The following is a 23,654-nucleotide window of genomic DNA, read 5'->3' on the forward strand; positions in this document are numbered from 1 at the left end:
GTCCTCCAGTGTCAGGCCATGGCACCATGTACCCCCGAAATTGGAGACTAGGTTTGAAATTGCAATGTATCCTCTCCTGAGTCAATTTTAGAGCCTGAGGGCTGGAATAGCAACAGTAGCGCCTTTACAACCCACATGTAGAGGTTTCCAGTCACTAGATCCACATAGCCTCAGACTTTTCTTCTGGCCTCCCCAAAACTACGTCCTATGCCTTTCCCAGTTTGGAACAAGAGAGAGCCCCCTGTGCACAGTAGCTTTGAATCTGGACATTCTCTGCTTCAAACACGTCTCTTGGAACGGCACCAGGAATAATTTCAATCTTCACGACTGTGCCTTAAACACAGCACTGACCCCAAAGTAAAGAGTTTGTAAATACCAAAACTCCTTCCAATTCCAACTCAGAAAGAGCAGTTTGGGCCAATCATTTTTTATGTCATTAAGACAAACCTGACTTTCCATCTGAGGGGAAATAATTAAACTGGTTTTTAATTAACCCTAATGTTAAAAGTATCCCTGAATGGACTTCCGAAATGAAATCAAAATTAGGATTAATCCCAGCAGGGAAACTACCTAAGGGACCAAAGAGGTTTGTGCTAAAACATAGAAACCACTGTAACATGCAAACCTTTTTCATGGCTCCAGCCATAGACAAGGACTATTAGTTATTCATTTTATAGTAGTGCCTAGAGAGGACCCCTTGCGCTAAGGGACTGTACAGACTTACAGTAGGAGGCAGACCCTGTCCTGAAGAGATTACAGTCTAAACAGATGAGACAAATGGAGAGAGAGAAAACTGGTACAGAGAACATCCATAGATTCAACGGTAATTGGGAGTGGGCACAAAACAACAACCCACTTGGCTACTCCTTTTCACACATACATGTCAGAGGAGGCTGTGGGATAACACAGAAGATAGTAAAAAATAATGAGCATTTTTTTCTTTTGCTTCATTTATGTAGCAGCACCATAAAGACACAAAGTCAATTTCTGATCAAGGGATTTCTTTTCTAAAGCCTCCATCAGACTTTCTTTCATGTAGTTTTTGAGGAAAAATTAACAGCTTTTTCCAAGAGTAAAAATCTGTTGAATTTTTTACACATTTTGTAAAAAGACATTAGTTATTTTGAAGATGATTCTGTACATCTTGCTATCTAGCACAAATACTGAAAAGCCAGTTTCCTGTTTGATCATTCTAAAACATATAACCCATTTTCCTGATGTACTTTTTAATAGACATTTCACTTGGGGGTTTTTAGAGAGAATATATGATCTCAGCTTAATGTTTTCAGTTTGTGCTTCTCTGTGTTTTATGACTGAACTGTTAAAATCAGAATGACACCACCACCTTATTAAAAGCCCTAAAGATTTTATGATGCATTTCACAGCAGGCTGACCTTCCTACTGAACAGGTTACCATGCACAGAGCCAGGATGTGGAGTGTTTCACAGCTTTACATGCCAGAGAAAATCAGAAAATATTTATTGATACAGGCCCTATACAAATTATACGATGTATTGACTGGTGCATACAAATGTACACAGAGAAACAGAAAGACAGATAGATAAATAGGGCCAAATGCTGAAATCCTTACTCAGCCCACACTGACACTCAAATCATGAGATGTGTTATGCACCCATGGGAGTTCCAGGTGCACAGCACCTTCCAGGATTTGGCTAAATGAGAGATTTAGCTTGAGAACTCGAAGATTTGGCCTAGAGCTAATACTGTTTTTCTGCCTATTGAAGAAGGAACCAATTCTCTTCCCCAGTACATGAAAAAATAGTCTCCTTGGAGATATTACAATATCTTTGTATGATTGACAGACTCTGCTTACAAATGGGGCACTTCAGAGCAGAAGAGAGGTTCTTAACAGAGGTAAGTGGGGGAAACATGTTCAGCTCCTGCCCGCCCTGTGCCTAGCTCAAGCCAGCGCTCTTAGTCCCTCAGTTTCATGAGCGCTGATGGTGGGATGTTCAAAAATGCTCAGTGCTGACCTAATGCTTCTGCTGACATTAATAGAAGAGTCATTAGGACAATGCTGGGAGAAAATCCCACCTACATGTTTACTCACTGGGGTTGTGCAAAAAAAGTTAAAGGAGAAATTTTGCAAAATGGTGATCAAGAAATCCAACAAAATTAGACCAAATTTCACACAGCAATTTTTTTAAAATTGCATTCTCATCAAAATATTTGTTTAGGAAAGAACCTCTTCCATCCTCTACTGAAGACTGGTATCAATGAATACCTAGTGGGCTGTGTTCAGAAATGATGGCTAAGGTGGCATAAACTGGACTCCCTGGAATTTAATTAGATCTCATTACACTCACTTAGACTCTATAAAAAATACTAACAGACATTTGCTGGTGTATAAGTGAGCCTGAAGTTATAAATTGATATAGGGAGTAGTCCAACACCTGTTCACACCATCCTGTTAGCTGCTAGTAGGAACACAGAACACAACAAGTACTTCCCGCCATGGCTGGTCGACTGGTGTGGAGTAGCCAATGGGGCCATGGCCTTCTGACCCATCCATACCACAGAGAGATAAGTAGCACCCTAGCAGGGAATAGGCCCAGCATGTTGGTAAGCACAGGGACTACAACTATGCCTGGACCCTATGCAGGAGGGCAAAAGATGAAAGGCTCTTTGTACCTTAAACTTCTGCAAGGGATAGACACAGTGTGGCCTATAATTGTTTCTGATTTGTAAGGTCAAATTACAGCAAGACTTGAATCTCAAATGAGAAAAATAGAAGCCACAACTGTCTTTAGAAACACATGTGTGCAGCATGGAGATTCTCGCGTATATCGTCCTGTCTCTCATGAAAGTGGTTTGTGCTTTCATTCTGATTTGCCTGTGTCTGTTTAAATACATGTAACACAATCTCCAATGTTTCTTCACAGAGGCAAACATTTAATTTTGGCAACACTAATAGCTCTGAATTGGCTGTTTTTCTTCTTTGGGGTTGTTTATGGTTGGTTGGGTTATCCCCACATCCTGTGGATGCCTGCACTGGAATTGCATGTGGAATGTGGTGATGGTACCTATCATTGTTGGCAGAGATACTACGGACTAACCCCAGTGATTAAGTTACTGTGGACTTCAGCAACTGGGTTGTGTACTGTTTAAAAGGTATGCAGGAAGGTGCTTCTTTCAGAACTTTCTACCCCTCTATAAGGGAAAAATGTTGTTATTTTCACTTTTGCTATGAAACACATTTGATGGACATTTTAACTGCAGCTAGGCAATGAAAAAGATTAATTTCTTCTTTTGAATTAAAATGCTTTGAAAAGAAGACAGCTGGTAGCCCAGTTCAGAGACCAAATGGATCAGCGCTTCTTCAGTGACCTCATCCTATAGCCACCATTGATCCATCTCACCCCATTATTGGTTCTCAAACTATCTCATTCTGCAGACCCCACAGCAAGGGGCCTGTATATTACTGGAGGTACACTGGGCACAGTATGAGAGTCCTTAAACTAAACCATTTCTCATAGGGACTAAAACATCTTTCAAGAATTGAACTGCCACCTTTACTTTTGATTCATTATCATTTAGGTGACATAACTGACAAATCTATAAAACACTTTGAATTGTATCACTGATTATATGCTTCCACCTGCTTCCTAGTTTTTCCTTTTGCTGTAAAATCCTTGGTACAATTTGGTAGAAGTGAGTTTTACTTACCGTTCCCCTGTATAACCTGGACTGCAGTGACATTGCCCTGTTGCTGAGTCACATGTCCCTCCATTGTGGCATTGACACTCCTGGGAGCAGTTCTTTCCATAACGACCCTCTGGACAAGGCTGACCACAGACTGTGCCCTGTTTACAAACAGAATCCAAATGTTAGGCTTGGGACTGCAGCTGTGTGGAGAAGAAGAGAAGGGGCTTGGAAAGAAGTGAGGAGATTAATGGGATCTTGTATCAGACTGCTTATGCTCTTCTAGAAAATGCCAGATTCATTTTTAGCCTTAAACACAGAGTATGTTTTGTCAAAATGAAAAAAGTAATGCAACATTTTTGTTTTGGTCAAAAAATGAGAACCAAAAAAAAGTTCATTTGGGTTTTCACCACTCTTTTCAAGTAGAAAAGGAGAGGAGGGGACAAAAAACTAAAAAACGTTTCAATTTTCATATTATTGTAAAATTCTATGAAATATTCCAAAGAAAGCCAAATTTTTTAATTTTGTGTGAAGTTTTTCGCAGAAAATATATTAGCATTTTCTGAGTAGCTTTAACTAAAAACAAAACACAGCAAGAGCAATAGACATCAGTAGGGAAAGAAGACTGAGGGTAACAGCAATAAGATCACATGGTACATGTGTACAGTTGGATGGTTTGGAATCTAAACTCTAAATGTTTCCCTTTTAATTATTTAAAAATTCCCTGTCACATCATTTTAACTCCCTTTCCACTGCCTGCCAGAAATGGTCACCCGGGGCTCACTGCCTATTATTTTATATATTATTTGTTTTGTTTGTTTGCCCCCTTACTATATATAGACAATCTCCAACCACTCTGGTATCTAGCATGATTAAATTTGTTGGTTGTTGGATATAAACTGTTGAAACAATGGTCTCCGTCCTTCTATAGCATTCGCTTCCCCATGTGGGGCTGGGAAACCAGTGGAGCCTCTCATGTTTGCCCTTGTGGTAGGAATGGGTCCTTGCTGGTGTGAGGTGCAAAGGGATAGAAAGTCTATTGATCAGTTATGAAGCGGATGTTCTGCTGTCACTGTATTCCTGGGCTATGAAGGTGCCACCAGAACCTGTCCATTACCTACTTTTCTTTTAAGAGGGTAGCATCATATATTTGGAAACACATGTGAAGGCCACCATAGGAGTATTTAATGGTGCTGCTGTTCAAAATGTAACAGTTATATCAAATTATATCTACAAGGACATGACTTCTGATCAAGATCCAAAAGATGCTGTTTGCATGCCTGCAGAAAGCACATTTTCCTTTTCCCACTCTTTGAAAAGGTTAACAAGGCAGTCCAGAATTTATATTTGATTTTGATCCCTTGTGGTGGTACCATGTCCTAAAATACATTTCCTTTTGTTCCTGGCTTCAGTCACACTGTCTTTGCTTTTCCAATTAAACTTTCTCCTGAAGTTGCCTGAAATCCACAAACATGGAAATTTACCCAGTTTATATTTATTTTAGAAAGCAGCTTTACCATCCATCCAGGTGGGCAGGCACATTCCCCAGTCACATGGTGACACACTCCTCCATTCTGGCATGGACATCTTTCTTCACACTGTGGCCCATGTTTGCCGGGGGGACAAAGATCCTCACAGCTAAACAATTGGTGCATAATGAGTATAATTGTTATTTATATGCAAAGTTCAGTCTCTCCCCCCTCTTAGGCAAGCACTCAGAAATAATGGGAAATAACCTTTATGGGATCAATGACATGAACATATGGAAATAAAATTAGCAATTAAAAAATTGTAAGTGTATGCATCTTTCCTTAAAGATATTTCTTTCTAGAAAAAACAAGTTTGGTCTTGGTATGGACAAAGATTAAAACTCTCTGCTAGAAGGATTAACCCAATCAAGTGCATTTTTCTATGCTTAATTTTCCACTACAGGGCCAATCTCTGTTGGCTGAATTTTATAAAACTTGGACAGAATTTGGACCATATTTTATGGGCCAAACTCATTCCTGCAGGTACAGGGATTGCAATTTGTTGTCCCTTTTGCCTTCCAAGAGGCAGCTGCTTTGGCAGCAGTGTTCACCTTCTAAGCTGGGCATAGGGAGCAGCTCTATTTAGCAGCCAAGACTTTACATGAACTTCACTAGCAGAGACTCTTTAGGGAAAGCTCTGAATCAGGACACTGTTGTCTTGCATGGCCTTGCTTCCTCTTGGGCCAGTCCTGTTCCCTTATAGACTGTGCCAGCTAGTTTTCTACCAGGAGTTTGTGCATGCAAACAGAGTGCTGCCCATCCAACTATCTATTGCGTGTGTTTAAATACTCATTCATATGCCCCCCAAAATGTGAGCATATGTACAGAGAATGGTTTGAAAATTTGGGCTTAATCCTTAAAATTCAACCCCCAAATCTTAAACTGTTGACTGCTACCTAATGCAGCCAGGACATTAACACTCAAATTATGGGATGCATCTGCCCTGTCCCGATATTCCATTGCAAGAAGTAGGCTGGAGATGAAGTGGTTAATTTAAACACAAATCTAAAAGCTGAAGTCAATTCTCAAACTTATACTAAAACCTAAATGTAAACCATACTACTCATTAGTGAAGATTCATAACCTCAGGAATGCTTTTGTACAAAGTTGCTGGTGCTACCAGTGCAACAGCTGTACCTTACCAAGAGCTTTTGCTTTAGCATTTTAATAACATTCATTGATAAGTATACAGAGGGACTTATAATCAGATATAAGTATTGGTAAGTTTTAAAAGAAGCACTTGCAGCATAATGTTCACATAGGTTACTAAATACTAAATATTTTACCCTGGGATTAGTGCCATGCCAAACCCGCCTTCCCAACAGTAAATAATATACCCTCTGCTTACAAAGCACCAGTATATCCAGGAGGGCATCTGCATTCTCCAGTCACATGATCACAGGTGGCTCCATTTTGACACTGACATTTTTGGTGGCAATCATTTCCATATGTTCCCTGGTCACAGCGTTCCTCACAGCGCCAGCCCTTGAAACCAGAAGCACAGTGGCAGGCTCCAGTGATGGGATTACATAAGGCTCCATTTTTGCACTGGCAGCGACTACTGCAGTGGGGTCCCCAGTGGTCACTATCACATGCTGAGGAAGTGGAAAGAAAATGTCATAGCACTTCTATAAGCATGCATGGTGCAGTGCAGAAGACATGATGATTCAGAGATATCAAGATGGCTTTTTTTATGACACAGAAATGGTAGTGGTATCCTTGTAGAGACACCCTTGGCTCTCCTGGGTCTTTAAGTGTCTTGATAGCCAGATAGGACTTAATTTCCTGTTTACAAGTATATGCCTTAATCTGCATTTAAAATAAACTGAAACTTCGTCTACAGTGAAATAAAGGTAAGTTCCAAATTCCTTCAATGCATTACGATGTGAAACTGAAATTATGATGATAGTGAATCATTAGTTACATGGTCAAAGGGTCATATTCTCCATCTGGCTACTTACTTCAGTGGAGTTGTATGAGTATAAACGAGAGCAAAATTTAGCCCATAATCTGACTTTGGAGCCATAAACATATACCAGAATCCCACAATGAAGTTATTCTATGTAAAGATGAATTCATTATAAGAGGATCACACTGCATAGCAATTTTTTAAAAGCGAAACTTCCAACTAGTTTACATACTTACAGCTATTTCCTTTCATGTTTTACAATACTATTGGTTGACAGTGCTGTAAGCAATGTAATAAACATTCCATCAAACAACAGAAACTAACTGTTATTTGGTTAAACAGTATGGTGATCTATACCACAGACAGTAAGGCTAACGTTTAATATTTTGAGTTAACTCAATTTGTTTTTATAATCATTCTACTATGTATTTTTGTTTTCTACATTCTACTCCATCAGTAGTAATGATAGTAAACCCTACTCAGAATCTTTTGTTTTCTCACCTTCAAAAGAAATCTTTAACAGTAAGAAAAGATTTGGTTAAAATGAGAAATAGGAGTTTTCAATAACAAACCAGAAGATAAAGGTCACCTACAGTTCACCAGAAATGTGCTAATCATAAAGGTCAAAGGATCTGCTTTTAATTTTTATGTTCTGCTGATAACAATAGTGCAGTGGTGAAATCTCAGTTGCAATCACTGGATGCCCTTAATGACTGACCACCATTGTTCACTCAGTCTTCTCCTGGGGCAGAGCAGCCAAGCAGAGAACAGACCTACTTTCTTAGAGCGAGACAAAAGAACTCAGGACATCTCCTTGGGGTAAGAATTGCTCTGCTATAGGAACTGATCACTCAGACTACACAAATAAACAGGATTAGGGTCCTTTAAGGATTTTTTTCCTTCTGTATGACTTGTGTCCTGGTTAATTCCTAAGAGCTATGGCATGCTTTGAAGTGACAGTTTCCTCTCAAACAGTATTTTCCTAAAAGGTCACTGGAACATGCTTTCCACAATGTAGCTATTGTTTATGTACACATACTGTGGCTATATATATATATATATAAAAATGGAGTAAACCAAACATGTAGTAACTGCATCTCTTTCATTTCTTCATTCTTGTCCCCTCTCTTCCTCATTTAGCTATTTAAACATTCATTCTTATGTGCTGGACTATCTGTACAGTGCACAATGTATTTCACAGAAGATGTATGTCTTCCCTCGTTATAGCTCACAGATAAGCCCAGGCCTGGCAACACAATATTTTGAAAATGTCAAGATGGAGGAAAAGTAATCCTCATGCTGAATCAGTCCTCAACTTCTCCTCAGGAAACCAACTGTTCTGACAGGTATGTATGTGTGCAGTGGATTTGTGAGACAGACAGATGTTCTCTCGGGACTGTATGGAGGCCACCAAAATCATTTTCTTTCACACCCCATCATGGATTCATATTACAGTCCCACTCCTGCTTCCAATTGAAAAGGACAATTCAGCCATTCCTGATAGAGAAATTAAAAATAAACTTGAACGTTTTGGAATGTTTGAAAAACCCTCTGTGAAGAACTGAAGGATTTAAAATTACCATCAGACAGCAGCTCTTTCAAATAAAATAAAATGAGCCATATGCATCCCCCTGGTGGAGTTACATCAGGGTGAACTTGGCCTAACCTTTCTTAATATATAAAAAGCACCACTAGGCAAAAAGAAATTTATTTTTGGCTTACAGTTTGCAGCTTGTATTATTTTACCAATTGCTGGAAGTGGGATATTTGATGCAATCCACCAACATTCACACAGAGGTTTGGAGAGAGAGTTTAATGAGTCTCAAAGACATGCAGACAGTCTTTGCTACTGTATACCTGCCACAGTAACAGTACCAGACAATATGCACAATGGCAGGATTACCACAAACTGTATCATTTGTGAAGCATTGCAGGCCTTCTGCTCCATCATAATGCATTTTAACAGCTACATCATCAGACTGTCCTCTTAGGTTGTTACTGTCCCTTAGAGATCTACTGAAGTTAGAGATGAACATAGTGCATCTCTAAACTTGAACTTTTCTAGACTATTTTACTGTAAGAGGCATGTGCTGCACATTGTATGAAATTTTATTGGTTTCCTGGTGTGCTTTTCTCATTTTGTTTGCATGGGGCCTATTAAAATAAAAACACTAGTGCTCACGCTTCAGTTTTCCAGTCTCATGGTCACCCTCTGTAGAGAAGGGTGAGAGAGTGGGAAACAAATATTGACTACCTAGTTATTTCACTATAGCATAATGCCAGAGTATTTTACCAGAACAATTACTGCTGTAAGGTAGTCTATTACACTAGGTCTGTCACTAGCCTACTCTCTAACTGTGAGTTATGGGCACCACTTCAGAGAAAGCTGAATGATTAATGGGATTAAATAATATTCTTGCACAAGATAGATAAATTGCATACTTTTCTTCTGTATATCACTCTAATCAATAAGGTCTCTCATAGGAAATTAAAGTGATTTATCAGAAACAGATACTTAAATTACAATACACAAAACAAATATGGGCAAAGGGAAGGGGTAGAAATGCTTCCTGTAAAGAGATTTGTTTATTTTTAAATTATCTTTGGAGGCTAAACTTACCAAATATTACATCAGCCTATTTCTACTTCTGCCTCATATTCAAAAACTAAGACAGGCTGGAAGTCACACAGCTGTTAATCTGGTAAAAAGAGTACTCTTTGAATTAATGAGTATCCTCAGGTTACAAACTGTCAGCTAGAGTTCAATCAGAATAGCTACTATAACAACTGTCCTTACTACTCCAAGGTCACACACACACACACAGACAAACACACAGGGGCAGAAGAAAGTGTCAGCTAGAGACTTCTACCAAACTGAATTAGGGTAGTAAGTCATCTTTCACAATGTAGGGCATAAGGGAGGGGAAAGAGTACCACACAGTAAAAAGAAATAAAAGTCCCATATTCAGAACTGTTTCAGCAGAAAATAATAAGACTCAGCACTAACAATTCAGGGAATTGATTTGAGTCCTATACCAAAGCAACTCAGAATCTATGCACCAATGACTGCTCTCTCAATGGGTCATCATGTTCATGAGCCTCAAGAACTAAGTTTTGAGATGTGTAGTGTGAATGGTAAAAACTTGTTTCTTTAATGTGATTATATTAATGTATTATCATGGACCTCACCAATCAGTAGCTGATGTTGACAATAGCGATGTTCTATTTGCAAAGTATTTTCATCATTATTCCTAGTAGCTAGAGAACGTTTATTCCTTATTGGGTGAAATCCTAGCTTCACTGAAATCAATGGCAAAACTCCCACTGATTTCAGTGGGGCCAGGAGTTAATCCCTGGATTTATAAATAATGAAACAATATTTTTCAAAATATTCTGGAACAGATCTTCACTGTCATAGCTCCATTGACTTCAATGGAGTAATCACAATTTGCACCAACAGAAGATTTGCCCCACCATATCCATATTGCATATATTTGGTCCAATCTGATCTCAGTTTCAAGGGCACAGCCTCTTCAAAATACCAAACACCATTCCTGCACACACTATATGCAACCTCAGTTTTCTCAATTTTAAATAAAACAAAGTTTTCCAGAGTTACTGTTCAAAGTCAACTCTTTTGTGGGAGTCATAGGGATCTTATATCCTACATCTCACGCTGTGGGAAGAAACTCAGAGAAATGTTTGCCAAAAACTGCATAGTAGACTTTTTTGCAAAGAAAAATATTTGGTGCCACAGTTTGTTCATCTGAGAATAATATCTTTTTAGTCCCCTACTGTATGTCCTCTGTACATCACACAATGTTACAAATATAGGACAGCAAACATTCCTCTCAAAAGGCTCTCAGTAAAAGCGAAGGCATGCCTTTGGGAATAAGGGCATTATATTATATAAACCCTCATTTAAAATGCATCAGTATGATATGGAACCCTAAGACAATATAAAGTTACCAACATAAAAACAAATTATAAATGCTCTCTGAAGCGCAGTGTCAGATGACAACTTTATGAACAGAAATGGTCCCAGAGCTTCAGTTGCGAAGAACCTTCTTCAAGGAACAAGCAAAGGAAGAAAATGTGTGATGCAAATTGGTACTATTCTTGGGGCTTTTGTATGATACTTGAAGATTTAAAGTTGTGTATTTCATATTATAATAACTTTAATGCACATTGTTATTATGCTAGACGGGTCTCATTTTTATGCACATGGCTTATCTAGCCTGGAAGTGACTTGCAAATTAGTAGGCAAGGTGTCCTGATATTTTACAGTGTGAGAAAGGAATCTGTATAATTTGAAGTACACCTTTTTGGTTTTATAACTCTTATATTCCTTATAAACAAAAACAATGTGTCAGTCCAATTTTAACATGACCTGATCTCTGTCTCTCTATGTTGATTGTGCTTGAGAAGGTAACAAAAAGAGAAGCATGAATGAGTCCAAGTTTATTCCTGACAAATCCATCTTGATCACATGTAATTCTGAGCTTCTCTAAAGAATGGCATATGATGAGAGCAAAATATGGCTATCAAATCAAGTCAAAGAACATTTCAGAAGAAAATTCCCCTTAGAAACTCAACAAAGACAACTACCTTACACGTACACTATAAAGTTACTTATATAATGTCATATCCAGGATGCAACATGTTTATGGTAAGTTATTTAAAGGTCTGACTTTCTTGTGTTTTTCTTTTTTTTGCTAATGCAAACATGGATGTTAAAGTAAAGAATCATACTAAAATTAAGATTTATTTTTCTTAGCATCTTTCTTTGTTCCTATCAGATAGGTGGTACGGAGATAACAACATACTATTTGATTCTGGCTCAGAACTGTTCCTGGGATTGTACAGCAAAACATTATAGTATGTATCTGGAAACAAATGCCATTTATACTGCTGCCAAAAACAGAAGAGACCTTTATCAGAGTACTAGACTAATATAATTTTAATCTCCTTTCCTGTGATGCCTGAAGTAATTGCACAAGTCTAACCATAAAACACATGCATGAAAATGTGTTTTTTCCAACCACAAATTGTGGGTCAGAGTGAGCTGCTCACTCATTTGGGAATGTAATTTTGGCAGCCAAAAATTTAAATAAATAGCAACTGTAAAAGTGAAAAATCTCATCCCCTGTCCCTCTAAACCTCCAAACATAATTTCTTTAGCTGAGTTCAAAAGGTCGAGGTCTATGGTACATTAAGGTTGCTTTGCACTGCTTCAGCTGTGCAATAACTGACTTAACCAGCCTGTAGCTTGGGCATCATCTTTGACTCACACTCAAACCTCTCTCCTCACCTTCAGGTTACATCTCAATCTTGCTGATTCCTTCTGCATAACATCTCTAAGATATGTTATTTCCTATTCTTCCACACAGCAAAAACTTTTGTCCAGGCTCTCATCTTCTCTTGTCTCAGTTACTGCAACATCTTTTTTCTCTGGCTTTGACAAATACAATCTTGCCCCACTCATATCCCTTCAGAATGCTGCTGCAAATATAATTTCTCTAGGCTGTCACTTTGACCATGTCACTTCTCTCTTTGCCTACCTCCACTGCACGTTTCTGTTGCATCACACATAAACTATGTATCTTCTCTTTCAAGGCTCATTCACTATCAAGATGTCAACTCTTGCCTCCAATTGGCCCAGGGTGCTAGCCTCCATTGGCAACTTATTAAATTTTCAAACAAGCACCTTTGTGCTTTTTCCCGTGCTGTTCCTCACACTTAGGAGGAGCTCCTCATAAACATCCAGAAAGCTACTTCACTTTCCTTCTTCTAAACACTCCTTAAAACTCTCCTTTGCTGTGATGCCTACAAAAACTTGACAACAACTAGGCTGCTGGTGTGCTGTGACCACTGCCTAATGTGCAAACTAATACTGTCTCACTGTTTCCTTGTACTTCCCCATCTGTCTGTCTATGTCCATCTGTTGTCTCTTGTCTTATACTTGGATTGTAAGCTCTTAGGGGCAACGACTGTCTTTTGTTCAGAAGCACCTAGCACAATGGAGTCCTGGTCCATTACTAGGGCTCCTAGGCACGATGGTAATTCTTCTTCAAGAGACATCTCTGATATGGAAATTATCGATTGTAACCTCCCGCCTTTATGATCATGACAGAATTGTAAAATTTCCACTCTCCTTTGGCTACCAATCCATCTGATGATATTACCGATGTAACCGGCTCTCTTTCTTTCTCTTCCTGGTTTGCCTGCAATCTTGCCTGATAGCGCGAGTGCTAGAAGAAGGTTGCTCTGCGATTGGAGAGTTATGTGACCCCAAAAATATGTTATTCTTTTACCTAGGGTCTCAAGTAATTGTGCTCTTTCTGAATTCATCCTTCTTGTCACATCTTCATTCGTAGTTTTGTTTATCCAGGAATGTTTTTAACATTTTTCAATAACACCAAAACTTGAATGCTCTGGATTCCTTTAAGCATCCACCTCTCACATCCATTCAGGAGAGCTGATCATATGTAGCACTACTTCAGCAATCTAGTGCAGATGTGCAGTTTTTACTTTTGAAAACAGAAGTCTTTGGAAATCGTTAAATACATTTTTGCAAGCTCTATTCTTTTTTTGATTTCTTCATCACATCTTCTGTCTGATGTTACTGGACCCACTAAATAGGGGATCCCACTATTCACTTGTTCTAGCACTTGACCATCAAGTTATAGGCATTGCCTACCTTATGCATCACTGTATTTACTCATTATAATAGTTTGTCTTTCTAACATTGTCATTCCATATTTCTTGCTGACATTGTTCACAGCAATAAGCAAGTTCTGAATTTCTTCCCTAGGTGAAGTGATACAAAATAGATCATCAGCATATCTTATATTGATCTGCATGCCCTGGTAGTGTCTTCTAAACTTTGCCTCATTGTACTTTCTACTATTAGTTGTGGAGATAGAATGCAATCTTGACTTACATCTTTCTTGATAGTTCATAGTTCATTTAGACTGCTGCAGACTGTCCCCTATACAGGCTTTCTATTAATTATATATCTTAAGAGTCAATATTAGATTCTTCAAGAATTTGTATCACCTTCTTGTGTTTGATTTTACCAAATACCTTCTCATAACTTACAAAGAACATATACATTTCCCTTTGTGCTTCTCACATGCTCACATAAGATCCTCAGGGCAAAGACTGCCTCCCTCATGCCTACTCCTGGGTGGAAACCAAACTGACTTCTGCTAATTCTTGTCTCAAGATGTTGATGTAGCCGCGTGCCAACAATTTTCAGCAAAACTTAAAGCGTGTGGCTTACTTGGCTTTATAGTGAAATGCCGTTCAGATTCTCCAGCATTATTAACCTTCAGTAGATGAACAAAGACTTAAAACGACCTGTGCTTCCTCTCTCCTGAGCTGTGCTGAGTACAGCTTAGCCATAGCGTAGAATTTGAGCCAAGGTCTCTTCCCTTAACACAGACAGTGAGAAAAGCCCTTTTTTTATATATTTCTGGAACTAATGTGTTTGAAATCCAAGTGTGGTGACTAGTGGCAGGTATGTATGAGAATCCCAAATCCAAACACCCTGAAGTTTAGAGTTTAAATCTATATCCATATCTGAACTTTGTTACTCAGGCCCACCTCAAATACGAAGGAGCAGAACCCTTGTTAGGAACTATACTTTAAACAAGTCACTTCAACTCTACATAGACAGAGGGCATCCAATCACCTCTCTGAAGTCAATGGGAGATTTGCAAGTGAATTAAAAATCAGGATGTAAATGGTCTTATATGTTGCATACATTAAAATATGTTCAATGTACTGTCCAAAAGATACTCTAAGCTTACAGTATGAAGCCAGAGAGGCTGTGAGTTATGTCTGTAACATTTTCTAGGCTTTAGGTAAATCACAATCTTTGCCATAAAACTGGATTGGTATTCTTTTTGGTTTTTTCCTCTCCTTTGTCCACACGGAGGTACAGAGGAATATTAATATCCTTTAAGTAACGTATACTATGGTAATATATCATGCAACTTAGACCTTGTAAAACTGCATTTTGAATGGCTTTATATCCTATGGTTCCCTGATTACAGTGCCATTAGCCTCTGTGGTATGCTCAGTCAGACAAAATACAAAGTACCAAAAAGGTACAATAGGGTAGAGACTATTCTCATTGATGCAGTATTTTGGACACAAATTCTAAAATGTTATTATATGACCTAGATTGTGTCAAGAACAGTAAATGGAATAATATACATTCATTTACATGGCAAAACCTATGGCAAGAATGACACTGTCACCAACCTTATCCAATCCATTCTTATTACACAACTCTGAGTGCAATCTTGTGACTACTCAACTCTGATACCAGGGTTTGGTTAGTTGGATATTGAAAATAATGTCACTCCTTTCCTTTAGGCTACCCTCTGAGGAAAATTACTCTCCTGAGTGAAACTTGAACCAAATAACATTCAAGTTCATCCTAAATTTCAAATCAACCACATTCAAGTGGGTTCAAAATTTGATAAAACGCGTAAGTCCATCCCTACAAGTGGCATCAAAACCTGCATGTTACTAGGGTTACAAGGTGGTAAAATTTGGAAGCAGAAATCTCAGAATTCAATTTAAAGGGCTATAAATCAAGGCCAGCTATGCTGAATATTCCACTCTGAGAATCTTTTTAAAAGGCTTCAATTAAATAAAAACAAGAGATTATTCTCCATATCATTTTTGCTATTGTGATCTGTATGGTTACCTCAGTAGGCAAGAACTACATTCTTATGACAAATATAATCTTCTTCTTTAGAAAAATCTTTCTTAATAATTATGAAGTATTAATGCCTTTTATTAAAAGACTTATTTTTCCTACATCCCAGACACAGAAGTACTTAGTGGTTTTTGTAGAACACAACACTTCCTATTAAATCTGGATTTCCTTTAGAATCTTTTGTTTATATCTGATTTCATTTGTTACATTGAAGGCTTTCTACCCCGAGGCATATTTTTCATTCTTTCTTATTGTTCTGTATAAAAGAAAGGATTTTTATTCAAGACTTTTTTTTTAACTTTGTAAAAGCTTTTTGGTCTGTGAAGTGGAAGAACAATGAAAATGTGTTTTTTAGACTCTGTAAAGGACTGGAACTGTATGTCTTTCACATGTCATACATTTCACAAGACTCTTTAAAATATTTTGGACCTCAGAACACAATGGTGGATAGCTGTTAAGGAAAAACATAGACAGTCAATTAAATTCAAGACAATACATTTATTTTGGTGTCAATGGGACTATTTCATAGAATCATAGAACATTAGGGTTGGAAGAGACCTCAGGAGGTCATCTAGTCCAACCCCTTGCTCAAAGCAGGACCAACACCAACTAAATCATCCCAGTCAGGACTTTGTGAAGCTGGGCCTTAAAAACCTCTAAGGATGGAGATTCCACCACCTCCCTAAGAAACCCATTCCAGTGCTTCACCACCCTCCTAGTGAAATAGTGTTTCCTAATACCCAACCTAGAACTCCCCCACTGCAACTTGAGACAATTGCTCCTTGTTCTGTCATCTGTCACCACTGAGAACAGCCGAGCTCCATCCTCTTTGGAACCCCACTTCAGGTAACTGAAGGCTGCTATCAAATCCCCCCTCCCTCTTCTTATCTGCAGACTAAACGAGCCCAGTTCCCTTAGCCTCTCCTCGTAAGTCATGTGCCCCAGCCCTCTGATCATTTTCATTGCCCTCTGTTGGTCTCTCTGCAATTTGTCCACATACTTTCTGTAGTGGGAGGAGGGCAAAACTGGACACAATACTCCAGATGTGGCCTCACGAGTGGTGAATAATCACTTCCCTCGATCTGCCAGCAATGTTCCTACTAATGCAGCCCAATATGCTGTTAGCCTTCTTGGTAACAAGAGCACACTGCTGACTCATATCCAGTTTCTCATCCACTGTAATCCCCACGTCCTTTTCTGCAGAACTGCTGCTTAGCCAGTTGGTCCCAGCCTGTAGTGGTGCATGGGATTCTTCCGTCCTAAGTGCAGGACTCTGCACTTGTCCTTGTTGAACCTCATCAGATTTCTTTTGGCCCAATCCTCCAATTTGTCTAGTCACTCTGGACCCTATCCCTACCCTCCAGCATATCTACCTTTCTCCTCAGCTTAGGGTCATCCACTCACAAATTATTCTTGTGAGCAAGAGTTTGCAGGACTGAACCCAATTTTGTATTAATTTTAGCAACCAGGCCATGAATCCAATCTTACTTTCTCTGATATTTTGAAATTCCTTTTTTGCTATTTTTGCTTTTTAAACAATTTTTTAATCTTTATTTAAAATATTTAGCATTTCCAGAAGTTAAGTTTTAATGTGGCCGCTTGAATATTTGCTGAGCTTCACCAGTGGCCCTATTAATATAAACAACATTCTACATGTAAAATAATATCATGATAAACACTGTTTTTATGACAACCTAAAGTTAATCATATTTTTTCTCCTCCCAACACCTACTTACCAAACACCACTAGCTCCCTCCAGACACACTAAGCATATGCTTTAAAGATCATTTGGTAACTCTTGAATAGAAAGATACAAATATTTCTTTGAGCCATAGTATGAGTGTATGTTAAAAAAGGTCTGAATAAAAGTATAGCTCTCATAAGAAAGCCTTTTTGTGACCATAAAAAACAAAACTACATATTTTAACACGGGGTATGTCATAAGTCAATTAGTTGTTTTAACTGATTTTAATACAGACACTAGCATTTCTAGTAATTAACTACACCATAACAGCTGATAAGAAATTTAGTTATATTTAAAAAATTACATGCTTCAAGGGAAATGTAAAGTACAAGGTAAAACCCACCAGAGGCTTATCATTAAGGCTAGTATTGCTAAGTGAAATAAAGTGTGCTATTGAAATTGTTAAATTACTGTTAAATGTTTAGAAGAAAGATTTATTGAGACTATCCCTTACACCTAAATGAACTTTAATTAAAAACAGGCATAAATTACTTCCAATTATTCATTATTCATTTATTACATTTAATAGATAATGTTAATATATAATATATTTTAAAGCAAATTAAAGTAGAAATTATGGCCCCGATTCAGGAAGCATAATTATTCAGGAAGGTGCTTAAGCATATACTTAGTCCCACTGGATGTAAGCACCTGCTTACAGGGCCGGCTCCAGGGTTTTTACCACCCCAAGCGGAGGGGAAAAAAAAAAAAAAGCCGCAATCGCGATCGGCGGCAGCTCCACCGCCCCGCTTTCTTCTTCGGCAGCAGGTCCTTTTCTCCGCCCCCGAAGAGCCCGACATGCCGCTCCTTCCCCTTGGCCGCCCCAAGCACCTGCCCTGCCTGCTTACCTCATATAGAACAAAAAACCACCCAACTATTTCCATATTAGGGTCTTGGAGACCCCTAGTATGTTAAAATTGGGGGAAAAAACACATGGCATGCATTTAAAACTAACTGTATTGTAACCAGTGAATTATAAAACTATGAACAAATTAAAACTTTCCTAGATTCAGAAGCACACTACACAGTACTTGTGTTGGGTGTCTAACTGACCCCATGATCAAACACATTTTTTTTTAAAAGCTACAAATTATACAAGTGTCAGGCTCTAACTGACGCTATGTTTAGACAATGAAAATAGATTGCAACAGCAACAAAATCAAAGGCACAAACACAGCAAAGTGGCAGTCAGTGGCCTAATACTTCGAGCAAAGGGAGCAAACAAGTAACATGTTCTGAACATACAAAGGTTTTACACTTTGCACATTTTTGTGTGTTTTTCTGTTTCTTGTTCTGGAACAGATGGAACATCATCCTTGTTTCCTAGTCTCTGGCTCAGCAACTAGACGCTGCTTCCTGGGATCTCTATGGATAGCAATTTCATGCTTGAATAATAAGAATATAGCAGTAGGAATATACTACTGACCACCTGACCAGTGATAGTGACTGTGAAATGCTCAGGGAGATTAGAGAGGCTATACAAATAAAAAACTCAATATTAATGGGAGATTTCAACTACCCCCATATTGACTGGATACATGTCACCTCAGGATGGGATGCAGAAATAAAGTTTCTTGACACCTTAAATGACTGCTTCTTGGAGCAGCTAGTCCCGGAGCCCATGAGATAAGAGGCAATTCTTAATTTAGTCCTAAGTGGAGCACAGGATCTGGTCCAAGGGGTGAATATAGCTGAAGCACTTGGTAATAGTGACCAAACATAATAAAATGTAACATTCCTGTGGGGGGGTGTAGTAGTTTTGGGCCGAGGTTCAGCCCTCAGGGGGGCTGTGGGGTATCCCACCGCCTTGCTCTGGTCCGGCGGCAGTCGGGGACCGCAGACCCACAGTTAGGGGCTCAGGCCCGTAAGCAGGGGCTGAGCCAAGAGGTCCGAACGCAGGCCCTTAAGCAAGGGCTGAGGCAAAGTCTATAGCAGCCCAGGCCTTAAGTCAGGGCAGGGCAGTAATCAAATAGTCAATCAGAGGCCCAGGTCCCTAAGCAGGGGCTGGGTCAGTAGCAGATAGTCAATCAGAGGCCCAGGCCCTTAAGCAGGGGCTGGGTCAGGGTTTGTAGCAGCCTAGGCCCTAGGTCAGGGTGGGGCAGCAAGCAAATAGTCAGTCAGAAACCCAGCCTCTCTAGGCCAGGGAAAAAGGGGGAGTCTGCCACCCAAGGAGTGGGTGGCAGGGGGGACACAGGCCCTCCCACTCCACTGCATCCCAGCCCAGGGCCCTAGCAACAGCGGAAACTCGCTGCTGTCAGTGGGGATCCTGGCAGCAACACACTGACATCGGCTCTGGCAGTGCAGCAGCCAGACTGGGGTCGGCTGCCCCCGGGCTACTTCCACACTCCCCCTCGTATGGTACCTGGGCCGTCCTAGTGTCCTCGGTGCTCTCGACCAGCATTGGCTCCTCAGGGTACCGGGCGAAGGGCAGGCTCGGCTCCTCCTCGGGGTAGCTGGCACGAGGCAGGCTTGGCTCCTCCTCAGGGTAGCTGGCACGGGGCAGGCTTGGCCAGTCCTCCTCAGGGTAGCGAGCGAGAGGTAGGCTCGGCTCCTCCTCGGGGTAGCTGGCACGGGGCAGGCTTGGCCAGTCCTCCTCAGGGTAGCGGGCGAGGGGTAGGCTCGGCAGGCCTGGTAAGTCAGCAGGTCGGTCCCGGCCTGCGGCTGTCTCCCAAGCGGGAGCTCGGCCAGGGACATCTGCTCTCTCTGCCGGCGTGGGCTCCACTGAGCTCTGCAAGCGGGCTTTTATACTTCCGGGTCGGCACCGTGACCTCTGAGGGGCAGGCACCGGACCCGGTGGCCCCGCCCACGTCGGTATTAGGGGAGGTTCGGCTCTCAGCGGGGCTGTGGGGTATCCCACCGCCTCGCTACAGGGGGAAACACCAAAGCAGCCCACCATGGTAGCATTAGCTAAATGGTAGCATTTAATTTCAGAAAGGGGAACTACACAAAAATGAGGAAGTTAGTTAAACAAGAATTAAAAGGTACAGTGCCAAAAGTGAAATCCCTGCAAGCTGCATGGAAACTTTTTAAAGACACCATAATAGAGGCTCAACTTAAATGTATCCCCCAAATTAAAACACATAGTAAGGGGACCAAAAAGTGCCGCTGTGGCTAAATAACAAAGTAAAAGAAGCAGTTAGAGGCAAAAAGGCATCGTTTAAAAAGTCGAAGTTAAATCCTATTGAGGAAAATAGAAAGGAGCAAAAACTCTGGCAAGTGAAGTATAAAAATATAATTAGGAAGGCCAAAAAAGAATCTGAAGAATAGTTAGCCAAAGATGCAAAAAAAATGTTTAAGTAGATCAGAAGCAGGAAGCCTGCTAAGCAACCAGTGGGGCCACTGGACGATCGAGATGCTAAAGGAGCATTCAAGGAAGATAAGGCCATTGAGGAGAAACTAAATGAACTCTTTGCATTGGTCTTCACGGCTGAAGATGTGAAGGAGATTCCCAAATCTGAGCCATTCTTTTTAGGTGACAGATCTGAGGAACTGTCCCAGATTGAGGTGTCATTACAGGAGATTTTGGGAAAAAATGGTAAATATAACAGTAATAAGTCACCAGGACCAGATGGTATTCACCCAAGAGTTCTGAAGGAACTCAAATGTGAAATTGCAGAACTACTAACTGTACTTTGTAACCTATCATTTAAATCAGTTTCTGTACCAGATGACTGGAGGATAGCTAATATGACATCAATTTTTAAAAAACGCTCCATAGGCGATCGCAGCAATTACAGTCTGGTAAGCCTAACTTCAGTACCAGGCAAACTGGTTGAAACTATAGTAAAGAACAGAATTGTCAGAGACACAGATGAATATGATTTGTTGGTTTTTGTAAAGGAAAATCATGTCTCACAAATCTACTAGAATTTTTAGAGGGGGTCAACAAGCATGAAGACAAGGGTGATCCAGTGGATATTGTGTACTTAGAATTTCAGAAAGCCTTTGACAAGGTCCCTCACCAAAGGCTCTTAAGCAAAGTAAGTTGTCATGGGATAAGACAGAAGGTTCTCTCATGGATCAGTAACTAATTAAAAGATAGGAAACAAAGGGTAGGAATAAATGGTAACTTTTCAGAATGGAGAGAGTTAAATAGTGGTATCCCAAGGGTCCTGTACTGGGACCAGTACTGTGCAGCATGTTTATAAATGATCTGGAAAAAGGGGTAAACAGTGAGGAGGCAAAATTTGCAAATGATACAAAACTACTCAAAATAGTTAAGCCCAAAGCAGAGTGTGAAGAGTTACAAAGGAATCTCACAAAACTGGGGTGACTGGCAGATGAAATTCAATGTAGATAAATGCAAAGTAATACACTTTGGAAAACATGATCCCAACTATACATATAAAATGATGGGGTCCAAATTAGCTGTTACCTCTCAAGAAAGAGATCTTGGAGTCATTGTGGATAGTTCTCTGAAAACATCCACTCATTGTGCAGAAACAGTCAAAAAAGCTTACAGAATGTTGGGAATCATTAGGAAATGAATAGATAAGACAAAAAATATCATATTGCCTCTATATAAATCCATGGTATGACCACATCTTGACTACTGCGTGCAGATGTGGTCACCCCATCTCAACAAAGATACATTGGAACTGGAAAAGATACAGAGAAGGGCAACAAAAATAATTAAGAGTGTGGAACAGCTTCCATTGGAGGAGAGATTAATAAGACTGGGACTTTTCAGCTTTGAAAAGAGGCGACTAAGGGGGGATATGATAGAGGTCTATTAAATCATGACAGATGTGGAGAAAGTAAATAAGAAGTGTTATTTACTCCTTCTCATAACACAAGAACTAGGGGTCATCAAATGAAATTAATAGGTAGCAGGTTTAAAACAAACAAAAGGAAATATTTCTTCACACAACATGCAGTCAACCCGTGGAACTCTTTGCCAGAGGATGTTGTGAAGGCCAAGACTGTAACAGGATTCAAAAAAGCACTAGGTAAGTTCATGGAGGATAGGTCCATCAATGACTATTAGCCAGGAGGGGCAGGGATGCAAAACCATGCTCTGAAGTGTCCTCTGCCTGTCTTTGCCAGAAGCTGGGAATGGGCAACAGGGGATGGATCACTTATGCGTCTTATGTTCCCTAGAAGCCTAAGGAAGGTCTGCAATGTTCCTTTCCTGTACCAGTGGCTTCACCATTTCTGTACCCAGGTCCCTTAGAAATACCCATCTCTTACTCAAAGATTTATTATGCCATGTGTGATTCAACAAAATCCAAACAATATGTGCATTCAGATATGCAATGTGCATGTGCAGCAGTGAGTCTTTTCCCCAGAAATTCTTTGCCCCAACAACAGCATCTGTCAAGTGTGTGCTTGCCAGAAAATAGATTTCACAACTGTGGCTTCCTCAGAATCCTAGCAAATGTAGGCTTCCCAGAAAATCAATTTGACAGTGTTATCTTCAAAGAAACTCAATTTGCTGGACAATTGTGGCGATACATGAGGAAAATGTTATCTGGGATGTCAATGACCCCACCCCACATCCCACCCTAGACCCCACAGGTGCATTTTTTTAAAAACAAAAAACACTGAATCTATGATGGTAAAAACAATGCTGAAATATATTGCTGCCTCAAAATAAAATGCCTGAATAATTAATTTGGGGTCTGACCCCAATATCTTTTGAGTGACTTTTTTGCACAACAGATTTGCAGACAGGTTGATATACAGGTTGTCCTCAGGAGAATCCTTGAAGAAAAGAGAGGCAGTGGTTTCATATTTCATTTAAATTTTGGTATGTATTTAGGGCCCAAGAGACCCCCAAAGATCTTGGAAGCATAATACTTTCATTGTCCCCGTTCACTAATATTGAGTGGTCTAACTGACTCCATTACCTTTTTAGTGATCTTTTTTGCTACACAAAAACCACAACAGGTATGATGATAAACTAATGTGGGAAGACTGACCTCATCCCTAGTCTGAGCATACTTAATGTATGAAGAGGCACAGGTTTGGCACGAAAAATGTTTGGGCTTGTTGGGGTCAGATAGACCCCGAACATTAGGAGGGGTGAAGATAAACATGTGCTTGAGTACTTTCTTTAGGGGGGCATATATTATT

At 39.9% G+C, this 23,654-nt stretch overlaps 1 protein-coding gene across 1 annotated transcript in view; it reads right to left on the reverse strand.

Annotated features, from left to right (window-relative positions):
- Positions 1-23,654, reverse strand: part of MEGF10 (multiple EGF like domains 10) — a 149,765-nt gene that overhangs the window by 57,093 nt on the left and 69,018 nt on the right. Inside the window, exons 6-8 of the mRNA XM_024193361.2 lie at positions 6,541-6,787; positions 5,181-5,301; positions 3,688-3,824 (exon numbers count right to left, since the gene is read on the reverse strand). Of these exons, the coding sequence (XP_024049129.1) occupies positions 3,688-3,824; positions 5,181-5,301; positions 6,541-6,787 (505 nt within the window). The remainder of the gene's footprint in view (positions 1-3,687; positions 3,825-5,180; positions 5,302-6,540; positions 6,788-23,654) is intronic.

The sequence above is a fragment of the Terrapene carolina genome, unplaced genomic scaffold (assembly GCF_002925995.2).
Source record: "Terrapene carolina triunguis isolate 2854851 unplaced genomic scaffold, T_m_triunguis-2.0 Scaffold113, whole genome shotgun sequence".
Lineage (NCBI taxonomy): Eukaryota > Metazoa > Chordata > Testudines > Emydidae > Terrapene > Terrapene triunguis.